The sequence below is a fragment of the Coffea arabica genome, chromosome 9c, assembly GCF_036785885.1.
Source record: "Coffea arabica cultivar ET-39 chromosome 9c, Coffea Arabica ET-39 HiFi, whole genome shotgun sequence".
In the NCBI taxonomy this organism is placed as follows: domain Eukaryota; kingdom Viridiplantae; phylum Streptophyta; class Magnoliopsida; order Gentianales; family Rubiaceae; genus Coffea; species Coffea arabica.
This window is the reverse complement of record NC_092326.1, coordinates 36,561,988-36,582,020: the sequence shown is the minus strand read 5'-3', so window position 1 is coordinate 36,582,020 and position 20,033 is coordinate 36,561,988. Positions and strand designations below refer to the sequence as shown.

The window sequence follows — 20,033 nt, the reverse complement described above, 5'->3', positions numbered from 1 at the left end:
ATGCCCATGAAATTACAATTATTTTATCTCATTTTTCATTTTGGAACTTTATAATATAATTTTTAATCTGGAGTGTCCTTTCTTCATATCTGCTTTTTGATATCTATTTATGTTTGATGATATAATTTCTGTCATTAATGCAGATTTTAATGAAATTATGATATTTGATCAAAAAAATTTTGTTACTAAAAAAAAAGAGAGTAACTCCTATCACCAACATGAAAATTTTTCGCTTCTTCAACCTTTATAGACATAAAATATAAGATATATTTCCTACATTAACAGTGTATATAGTGTCAGCCCCGAATGAATGATATAATTATGCAACTTTTGCTTATGTGTCATAGATTTACTGGTAATAATATACGCGCTTTCAGTGTATATAAGAATTATACTACAATATATACTTTTTCTGGCGAAGGTTCAAAAGTAGTTTCTCCGACACGTTGGCGTCATTTGAACAAATTCACCAAACGATTGCTTTAGGGAAATAAGGCAGTGGGAGTGAAGGGCATCTAACTATATGTTGTTATCGTATTTATTCACTATTTGTGAGCTAGTTGTAATCTTGTAAAAACATATAACTTAATGCTGTTGATAATTTGTGAAACCTTTAATCATCTATTTTAATGAGAATTTCTTGCATGTTGGGTCAAGTCAACCCCAGTCAAATGTTAGCTCGTCCAAGCGAAGTAGCAAAATCAACACGAAGATCCCCTTTTTCTCCAGGATCACCATCCCGCCACTGTCACTTTCTCACGAAACCTTGCATCATTTGCTCCGCCTCTTCCTCCCACTTTCCCCTACCCTTACACTCATTCCAATTCCCTTTCCCTCGGTTTTCATCGACCTCTCCGGAACCTTCTTGATCCTTCCCGTTTTCCCTCTTTTTACCTTTCCCTCCCCATCACTTTTTCCATTTCCTCCTTTCTACTTTTGTTCTTTCACTGATTCTTGCCCACGAAGTAAAACCCTTTCCCGTCATTTCAGTTCTTGAACTCATCTTCTTGACTCTAAGTCACCTGCTACTCAGTCTACTCCTACTAGTATTTAAATTGGAAACAACCCATTTGCTTAATCCTCGCAGATTCTCTCAAACTTTTTTTGTTTTTTAGCACTCTGATTTTATTGCATTTTTAAGCAAGAATGGAAGGAAAAAACTACGGCCGCGGAGGAACTGGTGGTGGCTCCTCTGGTCGTGGTCGGGGTGGTGGTGGTGCTGGTCGTGGTCGTGGTCGTGGTCGTAGCAGTGGAGGTGACGATCAGAGTTATGGAGGTGGACGGGGAAGGGGTCGTGGGACCCACATGGGTGGTGGTTACGATAGCAGGTTTCCAGGCGGTGGCGAGTCGGATCGGAGTTATAGGGGTCAGTACGACCAGCGTCAAGGGGACAGCGGTGGTCGTGGAGCTTGGGGTCGTGGAGCCCACGAGGGTGGCTATGCTCGGGCTGTCAGTGGTGGTGGGGGTGAAATGGATCAGCGTTACCGGGGTCAGTATCCCCAGCTGGAGGGTGGTAGAGGAGCTAGGGGTCCTGGGACCCAAGTGGCTGGCGGCGTCGGCGGTGGCGGTGGTGAGTTCATTCAGAAACAGCCAAGTGCCGGTGGTGTGGGACCCGGTGGCAGAGGGGCTTGGACTGGTAGGCCGTGGGGTCCATCTGCTTCTTCATCAAGTTCTCCGGCTCAGTATCAGCCCCGGCCTCAGCATCCTCAACCTACTCCTGGTATTGAGCTACCTTTTTTTTTTTTTTTGGAAGTTTCATTCGTTCTATAACTTGTACACGTTATAATTTTCCTATTTGTGCACATGAAGCTCTGCCGGACGTTCAGTCACTAAGGATTTCAGAGGAGAAGCCACTATCAGCTGAGGGGAAACCAGATAACAAACTTCTGCCTATCAAAAGGCCTGACAGGGGAATTCTTGCTGTCAGGACTGTCAAGCTTCTTGCTAATCATTTTCCAGTGAAATTCAACTCTGAGGGAATTATTACCCATTATGATGTCGATATTCAACAAGTTATGCCCGGTGGAAATCAGCCTCACAGGAGATCAATTCCCAAGGCTCTTTTGTCCTTGATTAAAGACAAGCTGTTTTCTGACGAGGGGTTCCCGGTAGATATGGTTACCTATGATGGGGAGAAGAATATTTTCAGTGCTGTTTCACTCCCCACTGGAGAATTCAACGTTGAATTATCTGATGGGGAAGAGAATGTTCGCACTTATAAATTCGTCATCCAAAAAGTGAATCAGCTTAAGCTCTCTAACTTGAAAGACTACTTGTGTGGAAACCTCCCACATATTCCTCGTGATATACTGCAGGCCATGGACTTGGTCATGAAGCATAACCCGTCTATGCATAGGATCCCCGTAGGGCGAAGCTTTTACTCCAAGAACGAACGCGGGGATGATCTTGGTCATGGGATTGCCGCATATAGAGGCTTCTACCAGAGCTTGAAGCCTACCTCGAATGGTCTAGCGCTGTGTTTGGACTACTCAGTTTTGGCGTTTCGAAAGCCTCTGCCAGTTATCGACTTCCTGAAAGAGAATGTTGTAGGATTTCGAGGAGTGAATGATGTTACGAGGATGAGACGACAGGTTGAAAGTGCTTTGAAAGGGTTGAAAGTAAGAGTAACACATCGTAAAACCAAACAAAAGTATACCATATCAGGGCTCACCCGAGACATTACACGTTTGATTAAATTTTCACTTGTAGATCCAGATGGCCAGGTGCCACCAAGAGAAGTCAGCCTTGTTGACTACTTCAGGCAGAAATATGAGGAGAAAATTGCCCATCTCGATATTCCTTGCTTAGACCTTGGGAGAAAAGACAAGAGAAATGATGTACCAATGGAATTTTGTGTCTTGGTCGAAGGTCAGAGGTATTCCAAGGACTACTTGGAAAGAAATGAGAAAGATGCAGCCGTGTTATTAAAGCAAATATCGTTGGCTCCACCGGCAGTAAGAAAACGTACAATCTGTGACATGGTGCAGGCTGAGGATGGACCTGATGGGTATGTACCACTCAAAAAATCTCTTATGCATAGTCACTTTATCATTTATATCTTTTTGGTCTTTGCATAATGCAGCTTAGAAGATAATTTAAAAATTTAGGATAGTTCACTTTGGTGGAGGTAGAATCCCTGTGTCTGTGATTATAAAGACTGACTGTTCTTGAACTTGCTTGGTGAGCCAATCTTTAGATTGGTTGTACTATATATATATATATTCTTCAAATATTTTTTGGTCAAGCCCTTTGTTCCTCAAGTCTAGCGTTGAACAATGTGCTATAGGCACTGTTGCATTTGTCTATTGATAATTTCACTAGTGATTTTACGTTTTTCATGGAATGACCTATATGTAAGGGAAACAATTAGTCCATTATGATGGTGCTTGGATCATGAGGGATTGGAGTCCTGATATAATTAAAACCCCTATATGACCTTATATGGTGAAACATGTGCATCTGGTAAACCTACAACAGTTTTGATGCGTGTGAACTTACCTGGTGGGCACTATGTATCATTTTGCATAGGACATGTGATTGCTGCCGTATGTTTGTTGCATATGACCCAGCTCATTGAGATTGAAATGATGCAGAGTTGTTGCTAAAGGCTTCAATATGCAACTTGAAAAATGTATGACATCTGTTGGAGGTCGAGTCATCGGTGCACCTGAGTTGAAGCTAGGTGGTAAAAATGGCAATGTATATCCTGTAAGAGTTGACCAGGAGAAATGCCAGTGGAACCTTGTTGACAAATGTGTAGTACAAGGAAAACCAGTTGAGCGGTGGGCTTTGATAGATTTTACTTCATCAAGCCGTTACAGACTGCGAAAAGAAGACTTCATCAGGAACCTAATACAGCGTGCACGGAGACTGGGAATCCATATGGAGGAGCCTCTTGTTTGTCACTCGACTGGAATGGATGAATTCTATTCCGTTGATAGAATTGAAGCCCTTCTTAGAAAGGTTATTGCTGATGCTAGACCTAGAAGCGGTTCACAGGGTACACTGCAAGTCATTGTCTGTGTAATGGCTGGAAAGGATCCTGGATATAAGTATCTTAAATGGGTCTCTGAGATACGAATTGGTGTGATGACTCAGTGTTGTTTGTGCTCTCAAGCAAACAGGGGACAAGACCAGTATTTGGCAAATCTTTGTCTCAAGATTAATGCAAAGCTTGGAGGCAGCAATGTGGAGCTCAATGATAGGCTTCCTAATTTTGCTGATCAAGATTATGTTATGTTCATTGGGGCTGATGTGAATCATCCGGCTGCACGAAACTCTACATGTCCATCAATAGCAGCAGTTGTGGGCACAATTAACTGGCCTGCTGCCAATCGATATGCTGCAAGGGTTCAGCCCCAAGAGCACCGCAAGGAAAAGATCGTTAATTTTGGAAGTATTTGTCGTGATCTAGTTAGTACTTATGCCAAGCTCAACAAGATCAGACCAAAAAGAATTGTCGTATTCCGAGATGGTGTTAGTGAGGGGCAGTTTGATATGGTGCTAAATGAGGAGTTACTTGATCTAAAACGGGCCATCTGTGATGAGAATTATCAACCAACAATCACCCTTGTTGTGGCACAAAAGAGACACCACACTCGACTTTTCCTTGAAGGTGGGAGGGATAATAGAGGGGGAAATGTTCCTCCAGGAACTGTTGTGGACACAACAATTGTTCATCCCTTTGAGTTCGACTTCTACCTTTGTAGCCATTACGGAACCCTTGGGACGAGCAAGCCTACGCACTATTATGTTCTTTGGGATGAAAATGCGTTCACATCCGACAGGTTGCAGAAGCTCATATACAATATGTGCTTCACTTATGCTCGATGCACTAAGCCCGTTTCACTAGTTCCGCCAGTCTATTATGCTGACCTTGTTGCCTACCGCGGACGAATGTTCCAAGAGGTAGCAATGGAGCAACCTCCAGCATCGTCTCCATCATCATCTTCTGCAACACCATCCGTATCATTGTCATCTTCTGCTTCGTTTGATCACAATTTCTATACTCTGCATCCAGACCTCCAAAATTTCATGTTTTTCGTCTAGGCAGCCTCGTCAAGGCTGTCAGTCTCCTCCACTCTGGAGTAACGGAGATTGTTCACTCAAAGGAATACCCCGAAAACGCCGATCCAATCTCCTTTTCTAATCAACTAGCAAAGGAGTTTGTACGTGAATCTAATGGGTTTTCATGCCTTCTGCCCTCTGATGCTCGTCAGAGGATTTGTGCACCTCTTTTTTTTATCACTTAAGCTTTGAGTTAGCTATATAAATAAAGACATTTCATGCTTTCAGATGATGGTTGGCTAGTCCATTTCTTCATTGTCGTTAGGTGTGAGTGTGTTAGTTCTGAGAATTTGAGTCATGTTTTCCTTTAGGAACTACTGTCTTGTAAAATTGGGTTTGTGGCTTTAAATTGTTCTGAGTATCTGTTGTCCTGTGGTCATGCACGAGTTATAGTGCAGCGGGAATGTAAAATGTTGGAACCCTGTTAGTTTATGACCTGTTCTTCGATCCTTCTTTTTGTTTCTGACCTGTTTCTATCAAGTGAAAAATAACTGAGAATAATTAATAATAGAAAATCCTCGAATTTAACAACAAAAATAGCCAGAATTCCAAAATTTTCACCCTTCACCTATTTAATAAGCAAATTTACACTACTAAATTATGGTCTTGTACGGGAGTCCCTGAGAGTAGGGAATATATGGATTTTCATTCAAGTAGGCTTCGAATAAGGCCGAAAGAAAAAAGTGAGGAAAAAAATTTACAGTTTATTTATATATCACACGCTCAATAAACAAATAATTGCCGTGGAAAAGAGGGGGAAACAAAAATTGTACGAGGCCTGCCTATGATCAGTCAAATGGACTAATTTTTCAGTGAAAACTGTCATCTACGCACCAGAATTTGAACTACTTGTGATGACTGAAATGAGCTCCTTTGCTGTCCATGTCACCTGGGAGAGATTGTCAAGCTCATTTACCAACTCTTTAGTCATCAATCTCTGTAATCTATCCACTCCATCTGTGTTAAAAGTGACAAAAAGGAAAAAAAAAAAAGAGGAGGGCAAATAATAATAATGTTAATGTAACCTTTTGTCAGTATCTTCGATTTCATTCCCTCCATCCGTCCCATTTTAATACTCCTAGTATTTTTTTTTTACACAATTTAAGAAAAAGTAGTTAATTTTATTGAAAAAATAAATGCAGGCTGCTATTTTTCTAAAATACCCTTATATTAAATAGAGTACAACTTTATATTAATTATTCATGAAAACTTGAATTGATGGTTTATGAGAACTTGAATTTTTGGTCAAGAAAGAATCAATTCTCATTCACATATCAATATGTTATGAAAAATCTATTAAATGTATTAAATGGCGTAGGTTATATTCAATAATAATCTATAATAAATAAGATAGTCTATACTAATAACAACTTACATTGAATAAGAGTATTTTAGATAAATTAAAAGATAACTACATTTTTCAATTAGAAAGTGGACTACAAATTGGGACAGACGAAAAAGGAAAACAGGACTATCAAAGTGGGACGGAGGGAGTATTATTTTTCTCATTCTGAAACTTTTTCTTGTTCCTTGTTTTTCTGCACAGCTTAGTAATCAGATCATAAAACATGTCCTTTGATGTTATCATTGATTGATTATTATCTCATACCTGAACCCTTCAGGAGATTGAGCAGTGAAAAAGAAGCAAGAATTCTTTCCTCCATACTATTCTCATAGTTCAGAGCTTCTATTAGCTGTGGCGCAAGAATTGAGCATGCTAAAGGCTGAAGACTTCTTTCTCCAGACGAATGGAGAAAACTGCTTATCCAGGTAACAGTAACTAGGCTTGCTCTTGCTAAACGAGGTATGCCATTGGCCATGGAATCTGATAGAGCAACAAGTAAATTCCTTCTGCCACTTTTAAGCAGAATCATTGCTGTTCTCCTTCGCCAGTTTTCTGCTTCTTCATCCTCTCTGACCTGTAAAATGTTGGCATAAGATCAATCCCACAGTGATAAGGAATTTAATGAGATGAAACAGACCAGCATACGAGGTAACTAAGGAAGGACCATCCTATATAGTATATAGTTCTTGCCACTTGACTACATCTAAATAGAGACTTTGAAAGTTCAAGATTTGTTGCAGCATTATCAAAATCATGCAACATTTAAATCCCATAACAGCGCCCGAAGGGATTTATGGGGAGAGATTTGGAACTAGTAAAACTTCATTTTCATGTGCCTGGTCTTCTATTATTTCGTTTCATATCAAACCGATGAACACCTCACTGGAGTTGAAGCTGAAGAACACAAAAGTTGCTTTTGTGACCATTTTGGAAGCATGAAGCGACATACCAGGTTTGTGAAGTTATTGAATGCAACCTTGTTGCAGCTGGATGCGTCCAGTGAGTTTTCATCAAAGCCTGCTTGTTTTAAGAGCCATGTTTCAGCAACTGGCTCTCCTGTATATGAAAAGTGACCTGCCAATATCAAGAGAGCCCTTGCTGACTGCTCCTGGACTTGCTCATTAAGCACTTGACAGTCCATTGCTTTTACGATTTCCTCTACAGCTTCATATCTATAAACACTACACTCAGAAGAATCTACTGGCAATTCAAGTCCAAGTAAGCTAGGATCTCCCTGCAGATGTTGATGTATGTGTCAGACACATGCTGGATATCTAACGATGGAAAATCCAAGTGAAGGACTAGCTTTCCATCTTACCAAAATATCAAGCTGTAACAATATTGCTGCAACCAGAGGACGTTCTTCTGGTTGAGCCTTCTGAAGGTAGACCAACAAAATGTGTAAGGTATTCATTCTGCCCCATCCTTTGATCAGTTTACTTAGCAATTCAATTCTTTCATGATGCCTGGATTTGACAAATATGCAATATGAGTTTGATAAAATGCATTCCATTTACTACTCCTTTCTCAATTTTCCCTATCTTCATGGAAGAAATATGCTCAAGATAAAGGATCTTACCTATGAAGGCAGAAGAGCTCTGTTAGCAAAGCAAATGCTCGATTTTGAGTTTTCTTGTCTTTGAGGGCAAGGAGGGAAATGAAGGCTTGATTGTTGAAATTTTGGGCAAGATAGTGGCGACAACTTCCATCAGCCTGAATACAATAATAGATGATTGATGCAGCTTTGTTCTTTTCAACTATGTCCCCTATCTCCACCCTTCTCAGCAGTAAGTTCAATCCGCCAACAGCAACAGCATATCTAGCATTCTCCATATTTTTATCTTCATCAAAACAATTAAGAAGTTGATCTAAGAAATAATATGCCGCCACTTGAGGACTGCAATGGATGGTAAATAAGGTTTGCAAATGATCCCCAAATTCTAATATCCGGAGGACCAGTGGAATCCATTCCATTGCTATCATCTGTTTTGCCTTTGGCTTGACTAGATAGAGGAGAATCGAAGCTTTCAGAAATAGACTGTTGTCCCTCAACAGTCTTGCAAAGATATCAAGCTGGGGGTCAAAATTCATTATGATCTTTGCATTCAACTCTTGTTTCGTCACAATTTGTGCTAATAGTGAGATTGCAAGTTCTAAGATTTCATCATCGCTGGATGCAGACAAAACATCCATTATTGCTTCAATAACTTGTGCCTTAGATATTGCTGTTTCAACTGTAGGATCGCCATGAGAATTGAGCCAAGCATTGGCCAGCAAACGGATTGCTGTTTCACAATCAGCAAGGCTATCAGAGGTGCAAATCGTTCTAACAGCTGTACTCAGGTCATTTGACAGAGATATTCGTCTTTTTCGATCCTTCTCTACTGAGGCATTGGGCAGTGTATTGTCTTTGCGTACTCCATGTTGTGCCATGTCACTCCTGCAATTGAAAAGGCGGAAGTAGTCTGATTTTTTGTTGTCCGGCCAAAGTTCAGCGTGTACTTTTCTGTCACTTAAGGTTGATGATCTTTGGCTGCCAAAAGATCTTGACTGCAGCAAAATTAAAACAAATATCAGGGAGGAGGAATCCTTTTAAGAACGTAAGCTAAATTTAGAACTTTTCTGGAGATTCAAGTTACCTACTTCCATGTCAATTTTATCTTCCTTTCTGAAAAACTTCTCTTGGTCTTCTGGACATGAATGATAGCTTAAATTTTCGTGCTTGTCATTCCCCCACGTTGAATGCCTCTCCAGAATGGGGCCAAAAATAGCTCGATAACTTCAAATTTTGGACAATTAGTGAAGAAGAAAAAGGTTCAGATTGCAGAATATCAAAGTATGCAATAGATACATAGAAGTGTTTACCACTACATTTTTGCTCAATACATTTAACATAATGCATATCGCTATCGCTTACAGAGATGATTTGTTGGCAGAATGTGAACTAAAGGATTCAGAATGTCTCCTTGAAGGCGCACGATTCACTGTTGAAGGCAGATGCACTGAAGGAACAGCAGGGGCTTTAGCACCATCCTTGAGCCACTCCTTGTAGTAAAGTGCAAACTTCTGCGTCCCAATGTCCATTTGGTCATTGTAAGCCTTGTCCAAAGCTTTCATTTTTGTTTCTTCGTCAGGATACATTGAGTTTGAAAGAGATTCAAGTTCCTCATTGTACCAAATCTTGATATGAAGAAGGTGAGGAAGAAACAGGTGCTCCCAAACTTCAGGGAGCAAATTTGTTCGAGCGATATGAGGCGAATCACAAAAAACTTGCAGGAGATGTCTTGCTGACACTCGATCACTTTTATATACCTTGTAAACAATTGATAAGTAGAGCTCTGCACAAGCAGCAAGCTGAGAATTTTGCCTCCTACATGTTGCACTTGTTCCATTCTTTGAGCTTTTAGAATTTACAGATGAAATAGTACTGCCTAATAGCCTAATGCAGTACTGCAATGACTTCACATTGAGTTCTTTTTCTGGCCCTTGATCTTCTACCAATCTCTCAACAACCCCAATCCCCGATTGCATATTCTCCAAATCTCCACTTTCTGAATCCTTATTCCTTGTAAAACAGGAGTAGCACTTAGCTCTTATGGTTTCGCGAAATTTCTTATCTCTCAAATACTGGCCAATGTAACCACTAAGTATAGAAACAACTGCTCTAATAGCTACTTCGTCAAGTGCAGGCTCATTTCTCCTAAAGAATCCCTCATCTATAGTCCCTGTCATCGATATCCCTGAATCAGAGCCTGCTCTTCTTGTTGAAATAGACGCAACAGAACCATTACGTGATGAGGCCTTGCCGCTCTTCTGCTTGGGAGCTTCGAAGCTTCTTCGACGATCATGGCAAACATAAATAGGCAAAACAATGGACTCATCTCGTGCTCTTCTATCTCTGAACTTCACCTTCTTTTGATGACTTTTTATGTTGTCTTTCTGCCTCTCGAATCCTTCTTCGACTAGCAGTTCCTGCAGAGATGCCATGCTACTGTTAATTGGATAAGGAGGTGAAGGGCCAGAAGAAAGGCAGCTGTACAATCATTCCCTCGAAAGCCAGAGCAAGCAATTATTGCAACTATAGTCAAAAGTTCAAGAATTGATGAAAGCCTCAGAGAAATAAGGACAAAAATGGATTGGCTGATGATTGGTAACTTCTTAGATTTTGTATCAAAACCGTTAAGCACGATATTCCTAGGAATATACACAAGACATATGAGTTGTACATTAATTTGTGATTTCGGTATCGGCAAAATTTAAGAACTGAAAAAAGGATTTCAAAGTAATTTAATATGCTTTTTGGTCTTGCAGAAATGGACCTGCCGGTTCAAAGTAGTTTATATATTGATTCCCGCCTGGGGACTGCCGGTTCTTGATGTTTAGGCAGCTGAAACAACCATGCATCATTAGATTTTTCCTTCTTTTGGTTTCTAAAGCTATTTTTATTTGTATAATGTATCGATTCTTGGCTTGAGTTCGATTTAAAACACTGAATTGTGATGCTCTATTTCGAGATATTGACTCGAGCTTAATCAATATCGGGTTCAATCGATGCATTTATCACATTTACGAATCAGTTCAATTCACTTCCGACCCCAGTCTACACAAAACATTACGTAAAATAGACTAATTAGGCTTTACATATTAATGCTGCATTTATATCACTAGAAGCTTGATAGTGATTAAACCCTCCTAGCTATCTTTCGAACACCATCATGGCCTCAGAATTACGTAGATGACAATAGTTATCACTGTTTAAGGTCCATCCACTTCAATGCAGGAATAGATCCTCCATTAGACAATTATATATTCTAGGATTTGTTTCAACAAAAAGTTTTGCATAACCCAAACCATTTTCAGAATAAATTAAATCAGAACATGTTAATCACTGATGTAATATCTAAATGGTACATAATTCTTCTTGAACAAACACAAGCAAGTGCTTCCAAAACATGATACATGAAATGCTTCTTTCTTAGCTGGTTGGACAACTTTGGAATTATTTGAGAAGTTGGCATAGAAAGCGATAATGGCAAACAGATGAGTTGCACTCGCGCTGAAGTGATAATCATCGTGCATGTGCTTCTTGACTTTTTGTGGTCTTTGTTTCTTGTCCTTTCTTAACTTCCACCTCTCGTTTCAGAGGTGCCCTCTCTTTCTGGTGTCAAATATGGTCCCTTCATTTCTGCATCAGAGGTGATCCACTGGTCCATAGTTTGTGGTAGGAGGATTATTTTTTCGGCATCTTCATACAAATTCCGTTATAGCAATTTTTTTGTTCTTGGCTGAATATGATTGAGAAGTAAAAATGTGATTGCAAAATATGTTTGAAGTTTTTCAAGAATTGTTTGCGGTCGCTCACTTCATATTAGCGAGGCAAATTCTGCTTAGCATGCTTCTTCTTCGATGAAAAAGGGCAAATTCAGCTGCTTTAACATGTTTACGGTCGTTCATTTTAATCTGGATAGAGTGTTATTTGAAATAATTAATATAGCACTTTTTGTGATGTGATATATGTGAAATAAAAAAATGATTGACAATATAAAAGTGTAAGTTGAAAAATGTGTTAAAGATGTAGGTGAAATATTATTTGAAAAAATTTGATATATTTCTCTTTTGTGAAGAGTAACAAGGAAAAAAGTTTTAATTTATCACTTTTTTTAATCTGTATTTTTCTTTATTCGTGAATTTATACTATGAAGTCACCTATAAGAAACAATTCAAAAAGACCATATTTCTAAACGATAGATACGTATATGAAAATCTTTAAAATCAATGAGGTGTGCCGTCTTTTAATTTGCTTTATCGCTTAAGCCGTAACTTAGTATAGAATTTTTCTTAATCAAAGAGATTATTAGTACCTTAACGCTTGGGGTCCATTTTGGGGGCACGAATGTGAGCTGGACTTCCCCTCCCTCGTAGAGTTCAAGTTCGTGTATAGGAAAAACTCCGCGAACTTTTTAGCCACAAAAAAAAGTTTTGATGATCAAAGGTGTCATTTTGAATAATTGAGTGATCATTTCGGCCATTCACTCGTTATTAAATAATAATAGTCTAAGTAAATTATTAAATAATCGTCCCCTTTGCAATCATGACCTTGTTGAAAACTGTGATGTTCGTCAAGTACATTATTTAGTGGCGTAAATTTGAAGGTAGAGAAAAGAATTATTCTGGTGCCTTTTTCACATCACTCGATATGGACAGGTCTCCATAAACAAATCCCCCTTTCTTTGTGGAAAATGTAAATGATATTAATTATTTGCATATCACGTGACGTGACGAACTCTCGTACATTTTCCACGCTCTTGGTGTAAAGATGTCTCTATAAAAGATGTTCTTTATTTATTGGGTCTAATCTGTCTAATCACTGCTCATTAACACTTGTTAAGATATAGTTCGAGTGTGTGTTTTTAAAGATATAAAATTAATTAAAAAAATAAATAAAGATAGATAAAATTAAATAGATAAAGTATATAAATATAAAATAGTAATGAGGGTTTTTCTAACGATGCTCATAGATCACTCGTTAACACACTTACATTATATCTAATTTACCATGTATAAACACACACTAACAATCACTATTTTTTTTTTTTTTTGCATTTACATACTTTTCATAATTAATCCTCTTACATTTATACGCTTTTTGTAATTAATTAATGTTATATTTCAAAAATCTGACATCTGAAATACATCTCAGTGAATGTCATATAAGTACCACGTTAGATGGACCGTGGTAATAAATGTTAGTATGTCTATATAAATGATAAGTTAGATAAATTTTAGGCGTTAATGAGTATCAAATGAACACTTATTAGAAAAACTCTTATGTGTTTAGTGAAACGTAATTGATACTTGTACATCATGTGACACTATGGTCCTGTTTGGCAAGTAAATTTTTTTGGTATTTATCTAAAATTTTACTGTAATTTATTGTAAAAATTTTAAAAAATTTTTTTGAAGTGTGTAAATTTTTGAATATTTTGAAGTGTATAGTTTAAAAACTTTGAAAAGTTTTTTGTGATTATTATAGTTAAAGTTTTTAAAAAATTTGTAACAGACAAACTTGACAAAAAACTTGTCTATCAAACAAGGCATATGATACGTGTTGTACATCTAGATTTCAAGTTCCCTGTATGGGAGAGTTGGTGCACCGTTGATCACACGTCTAGTATGCGTTCAACATCACTAACGAGTGAGTGCAAGAAGAACTTGAAAGGCTTAGTAGTTACGGACTACCATGCGACAAACCAGCCTAGCTGGGCTCACGCAGGCAACTGAGCCATGCAGCCCTTTGCACACCATCTTGCACCAACTTTTGCCAGGATGAAGATCAAAGAACCAGGAGTTTGAGTATGTAATTTTAGTGATTAAATCCATCCCAGATATGTATATGTTGTTTCCTTTATTTTAAAACAATTGCAGGAAAACTTGTATAGACTGGTAACACTTTGAGTAATTTTTGCTATGACATGTATATATATATATATATATATATATATATATATATATATATATATATATACATGAATTAATCTTTTATACACTGACAGTGTATATATTTTGAAACTTAAATTTTACACATGTGTCATATATCTAACCGTGATAGTGCATACACCGTTACTGTATATAAGATTTACTCTATATGGATTAATTTTATATATACTGACAGTATATATACTTTCACAATTAGATACATGACACATAATTCGAATTTGAATTTGAAACTCAAAATTTGCACATGTATCGTATATTTAATCGTGATAATATATATACCGTCAGTGTACATGACATTTACTCTATATATACGTGTGTGTGTGTGGGGGGGGGAGGGCTTTAGTAAATAGCTCACATCCAATTGTTGGATTTGAGAACCTATCACAATATTTTTTTTTTCCTTGCTATAAATACAAGTGCACCTTGCTTTTATTTCGTTGTGCCTCTATTAGCATTTCTTGTGTTTAATTGTTTTTTTTTTTTTCGGAAACGATAGATGTCATTTTATAAATAGAACTAACTTTACAATATCTGAGCAATGGCTCAAGCAACTGTACTAAGTGTACCAAGACACTTAAGGAGAGTCAAAAAATCTCTCCTCGTCCCTACATATGCTTAAAGCATAATGACAGATGTGATTACATAAAGTCATATTACAACTAGTCCTTTCTTCAAAAGAGCACATTTGAAACAGATTAGCTAAAGCTTGTATGTCTTCCACCAATGTAGCAGTATTCAAAAGCTTTGTGTTTAATTGTTATTTGCTTGTGTGATTTATAATGCCCTGAATTATTGGAGTAAGCTGCGAGCAAATTAAGCGCTGCTTATCTTATACTCCAATATCTTGTTGAGCTTATGGGGAATTCAAGTTGTCACATGAAATACTTTGATCATGTAATACCTTTTTTGTTAATCCCCTATCACAATTTATGCAACTTATTTAAGACAAGAAAAAAAAAAGAAGAAGAGAAGAAGTAAAAATTATTAAAAAGAGGAGGAAGAAGAAGAACATCATGATCCATCATCCATCATCATTTACCCTCCAATAGAATCTAGAAATTTGGTTGGTATTTTGACCGATTTCTTTGCACAATCTAGATGTGTAGTTTGAAACCGGACATGATATATGAGTAAGATTTCTCATATATCTTGAAGTCAAAATTCATTATCGTGTGCGTATCTAATCAAGACATATGAGTAAAGATTAAGCTGTGAGTAGGATCAAGGGCTTCTGCCCTTGATCCTACAAGTAAGACTGAACTATACTGATGTTTTTGAGTTTAATCAATCTCTTAATTGCATGACACATGTCTAATTTGACTAATTAAGTGCGGTAATCTTAAGTCGCTTTACAATTAAGTACTAATAAGCATTCATTATGCGGTTATCATAGTAAAATAAAGAAGAGAAAAGTAAAAGTCATTAAAAAGAAAGAAGAAGATGGTCCATCATTATCACCGCTCCAATAGAATTTAGACATTAAGTTGGTACTTTGACCGACTTCTTTGCACTACTTAATGTATAGTTTGCAGCCCCTTCTACCAACCAACTACTTCTAGAGTGAGCTTTAAACCTCTCGGGAGGTGTAGGTCAAGCCGTCAAGGGAGCCTATATTCTTGATCAGAATTTCCTGAAAAATTCATCGGTGGATGAAAATGCACCCGTCTAGTCAAAAAAAAGAAGAGAAACCTCTTGTACCAAAAAAAATGTATAGTTTGAAACTAGATGTGCTATTTTTAGTCTGAAGTTTTTTTTTTTTATAACAAAACATATTTTATTAACGGATTGATGGAAATCATCCAACACGATTGATATACATCATTGCCCTAATAGTAGAAAAAACATGCACTAAAATTATAGATCTGCAGTTTAACAGATATAAAAGACATGAGAAATTAAGAACAGATATAAAAAGTACTATCAATTTTAAAATCATCTCTTCATAGAATAAATCGCTGCAGCCCACTCTGTGCATGTTGCAATCGTCAAATCTGCTAATTAACGGTTGTAAGCTCCAATATAAATGATGAGATCTGACAACATAGACCCAAATCAAGACATGCGAGTAAGATTAAACTGTGAGCAAGATTCACGGCGAGTAGCCCTTGATCTTACGAGTATGATTGAATTGTGAGGATGTTTTTGTGTCTAATCAATCTCTTAATTGCATGACTAATTAAAAGTGGTAATCACAAGGCTACTTTACAGTTAAGTACTAATAAGCATTCACTATGTGGTTATCAATGTGGCAGTGAATTGCTCTTTTCACTGTGGAGGAGATCCTTGCTGTTCTTTGCATATCAACAACCATGATTTGTCCTTTCTTTTTTTTTTTTTTTTCCAAAAAATATAAGATAGGTGCTTTAACTATGTGTGTGTTTTTTTTTTTCTAAATCTTTTCTTTTCTGTGTGTGTTTTTGGAAAGATCATGCACAGATGTTTAGATGTTTAGAAATGGCCAGTTGTTATGCATATTAGTTCACAATGTTTAAAACGAAAAGTTCTTGGGGGGAAAAAAACGAAAGCTTACAATGCTTGGGGTTGCACTCCCAAGATTCTAGAAATCATAGAACTTCCCTTAAAATTTTTGAAATTTGTAGTTCGTCCCTCTCGGAAACCTCTTAAAGTTTATTGGTTTGCCCTTCCGAACGTATACTTATGCAGTTTGGCCCCCAGATCACAGTTCTTGCATCCTCTCATGCTTAAATCTTAGGCTTAGTTTGGTAGTTTAGATTTGGGCAGAAATTAAAAGAAAGGAACCACTTTTTGGAGAATTTTTTTTTTCATTTTCTGTGAATATTTTTTTCTATATATTTTCTAATCATCTTCTTATCTCACATACACCATACCTAAAATGGCGTTATAATAATTTTTCTTCAATAACTCTTAAAAAAATACAATCCAAGTGAGCTTTAAGTTTACTATCAGTTAGGAGTTTTAAGGGGGACAAAGAAAAAGGACACAACAGACTTGGAGGGATAAGAGTAGTGCCACGGTTTAAAAAAAAATGTTTCCATCCAATTTCAGGTAGAAAATGAGAGAAAGTTGCTGGCAGCTTATTTAATTTTTCTAAAATACCCAGTTTGTCAATAAAAAAGCTTTTGAATAAATTTTTAATGACTTAAATGTTCAAAATCATTCCCATTCATTTCCAAAATTCCCAAACAGCATTGGATACTCTTTTATTCGTTTCTCTCTCATAATTTAACTTATTTCTTCTTTTCTTTTCTTGTCTAAAGTAAACTCCCAAATTAAGTATTTGAGTATATTGATATTTCACATTTAAAGAAAAAAATCCAGTTGCATAATTATACCTACTGCCCTATATGTATAGTGAGGAACGACTCTCGAAATTTTGTAAAATTTGTCAACATAAGCCAGTTTAGTTAGTAAGAACGAGCCACTTCTTCACAAAATGTTATATGTTTGAATCCCATTGTTGATGTGAGAACTGTATTTGTAATCGATTTGTAAGAATCTCTATAAGTAATATTTGATACCGGGCATGCCTTATCTTATGATAGTAATCGAAGTCAAACTCACTCATTTATTATTATTATTTTTACCAAAAAAAGGGGAATCTTGTAAAAATGACATAGCTTTAAGTTTAAAATTCGAATGCACAACTAGTTTGCAAATTCGTGTACGGTATATCTAACAAAGATTGTCAAATCCTAAATGTTGTAAACGATATAATGCATGCAACCCCCATGTGTAAAATAATCTTGGTATGGCTGAATTAGTCCACAAAATTGACCCACTCAAGACAATTATAAATACGAATTCTGAACTTCTAATTGTTCAAGAAAAACAAAATGAAAGAGTTCACCATATTTGAAGAATCGAGCCCACTTGATCAATTTAGCCTAATTTAATTTTAACAAATTATTGATGACACTTCACTTTTTGTTAATAACATTTTCATTATCATTTGGAGTGATGTTAATATTTCTCTAATTTTATTCAGAACCTCCCTTGAAATTTTTAACAATTTCACTTAGCTCTCTCAAAATTTTAAGAATTACACATACCTCTCGTGCCATTTAAAATGATAGTACGATCCTTAAATATTTTTAATGAAATTTCCTTATTTGGTATATTTATACTAAGAATGAGTTTTAAAATTATTTTTTCTTTCTTTTCCTCTTTTTATTTTTTGCTAACAAAACTATATAACTATCAATATTACCTCCAATTTCTGTTGTAATCAAATGTCAAGCTGGTAATTTTTTACACGAGTTACCTTTATATGTGATCCAATGTCTTCGTTGATTTGTGTTTTTTTTTTGGTATTAAAATAAAAAATAAATTGAAAATAATGGCCTAAAACCATTGCCAAGCTATGATAACCCACTGTTTGAAAATTTCATAGATTCTAGAAAAATTATTTCAACACTTTCTGCTCAAATCTAAATACATAGTAAAGTATCATCAAAAGTATCTTATCATATTGATAAAAATTACCATTACAGTTGTTTTTCAAATAGTAGGCATAGACATGGACACCTTTTTCTTTACTAGATAAGCTTATAATTGTATAGAGAATGAAATTAAAACTCATTACACAAGGGCATTTTAGGGTATTTGCCTAAAAATTTGATCAAGTCAATGTTATTTTAGGGCTGGGTTGCCAAAATTATCAAATCAAGAGAGATTGGTATAATTTTGCAAATCTTGACGGAGCTCGGTGACATTATCATAAACCTCAGGGGAGGTCTCTGAAATTATCCCTTCATTTTACTGGGGATGAAAGATAACACAAGACTGACGTAATCGACATTATTTCCATTCCCATTACCAATTGTTGGACTGACGTGGCTCTTAAACGTTTGCAAAGGCCCGCTGTGACGTGACGTCATTCGCGGCGTCACCCTACCGACTTCAGCTGATAAATAAAAGATAACAACCGACAAATGAACCCCACCAATACACGAGGCAAAAAGGCCCGAGAATACACGGGTGGGTCGAATCCGGGTTGGATTCGAGTGGACATTATTCTTTTTATTATATATTGGCCAAGTAAGTCAAGCAAAATCAAACAAATGTTTAATGTGCTGAAAATCAATCAAGTGACAAATTATTGGTTAAATCTAAGGTTGAAGATGGTGAATAAAAGCATTGTGTATGTGTCTACTTAGACAATTAAATCTTTTGAGGTTTGAGGTAGTGTTAAAAAAATAAAGAAAGAAAGAAAAAGAATACAATCTGTTCATTTGAAATTATATATATGTATCTTAACTTTATCAAATATTTCAATATTAAGGTTGTAGCTCCTAAAACAATTTCATTTTATCCTTAACTAAAACTAATATATGTTATGCAAAATGAAAATATATACATATACATATACATACATATATATATATATATAAATATGTGTGTGTGCGTGTTAAAATTAGTTTTATTAGAAAGTTAAATATGTACTATAATATTCTTGTGTTATGTCCTCTCCAAATTGTTTTAACGTACTAGCTATTTGGCTAAGAACAAAAAAGCAATTGGATGGTAGTTAATCATTAAATGATTTATGTAAAATTTTTATTCTAATTTTAACATAACCAAATTTTAAATGCTTTTTTAAGGTTGTTCCTTAATCTTCCACTCAATGCCACTTTTGTCTTCAAATTTTTTTAAAAAAGCAACAAATAAAATTTTAAAAGTTCCATTTTATATGCTCACACCCTTAACTCAACCCCAATCGAGCCATTGAAATCGAAAATAAATAGAAAATTAGCAAACCTAACAAATAAATTTCATACAACTATCAAATCGATTGTATACAATTACTAACTGCAAAGTCTGAGAATAAAAGTTATAAAATTTTCTTCTTAAAAGAAAAAAATGTTATACGTATACATATATATATATATATATATGTGTGTGTGTGTGTGTGTGTGTGTGTGTGTGTGTGTGTGTTAAAACACATGGATGGAGAGAAAACTCATTTTGGACCACAAAACTTGTTATCCATTTAACTTATTATAGTCCCTTAACTCATTTTGGAAACCAAAAAAAAAAAGGGTAATCGGGCTTGAATACGGGTTGAGCCAAAATAAAACCCGATCCTTAAACGAGTTTTGGCGAGAAGAAGAAAAATGCAAGTGAGAAACTTCCACCTAGAGTT

At 36.2% G+C, this 20,033-nt stretch overlaps 2 protein-coding genes across 3 annotated transcripts; one reads left to right on the top strand and one right to left on the bottom strand.

The window, feature by feature from the left end:
- The first annotated feature begins 659 nt into the window (after positions 1-659).
- LOC113708539 (protein argonaute 2) lies at positions 660-5,499 on the top strand. The gene is made up of 3 exons (XM_027231003.2): positions 660-1,720; positions 1,810-3,007; positions 3,594-5,499. The coding sequence occupies exons 1-3, from the start codon at positions 1,147-1,149 to the stop codon at positions 5,047-5,049; spliced, it is 3,228 nt and encodes a 1,075-aa protein (XP_027086804.1). The 5' UTR covers positions 660-1,146; the 3' UTR covers positions 5,050-5,499.
- Positions 5,500-5,692: 193 nt separating this feature from the next.
- Positions 5,693-10,647, bottom strand: LOC113708170 (putative E3 ubiquitin-protein ligase LIN). 2 transcript variants are annotated; one of them, XM_072064386.1, is made up of 7 exons: positions 9,330-10,647; positions 9,056-9,191; positions 7,992-8,962; positions 7,731-7,878; positions 7,362-7,646; positions 6,677-6,986; positions 5,693-5,956 (listed from the first exon to the last, which is right to left on the bottom strand). In XM_072064386.1, exons 1-7 carry the CDS (start codon positions 10,397-10,399, stop codon positions 5,913-5,915), a joined length of 2,964 nt encoding a protein of 987 aa, XP_071920487.1. In that variant the 5' UTR covers positions 10,400-10,647; the 3' UTR covers positions 5,693-5,912. The 2 variants fall into 2 exon arrangements, with proteins under 2 accessions (XP_071920487.1, XP_027086442.1); XM_027230641.2 differs by having other exon boundaries at positions 5,693-6,024; positions 9,330-10,644.
- Between the last annotated feature and the right edge of the window lie 9,386 nt (positions 10,648-20,033).

Excerpts from the sequence above, each read along its gene's own strand:
- LOC113708170 (XM_027230641.2), bottom strand. The coding sequence starts at position 10,399 with ATGGCATCTCTGCAGGAACTGCTAGTCGAAGAAGGATTCGAGAGGCAG. Across the intron at positions 8,963-9,055 it reads AAGATAAAATTGACATGGAA|TCAAGATCTTTTGGCAGCCA; the intron begins GTAGGTAACTTG and ends ATTTTGCTGCAG. Across the intron at positions 7,879-7,991 it reads GAGCTCTTCTGCCTTCATAG|GCATCATGAAAGAATTGAAT; the intron begins GTAAGATCCTTT and ends TGTCAAATCCAG.
- LOC113708539 (XM_027231003.2), top strand. The coding sequence starts at position 1,147 with ATGGAAGGAAAAAACTACGGCCGCGGAGGAACTGGTGGTGGCTCCTCT. Across the intron at positions 1,721-1,809 it reads GCATCCTCAACCTACTCCTG|CTCTGCCGGACGTTCAGTCA; the intron begins GTATTGAGCTAC and ends GTGCACATGAAG. Across the intron at positions 3,008-3,593 it reads GCTGAGGATGGACCTGATGG|AGTTGTTGCTAAAGGCTTCA; the intron begins GTATGTACCACT and ends GAAATGATGCAG.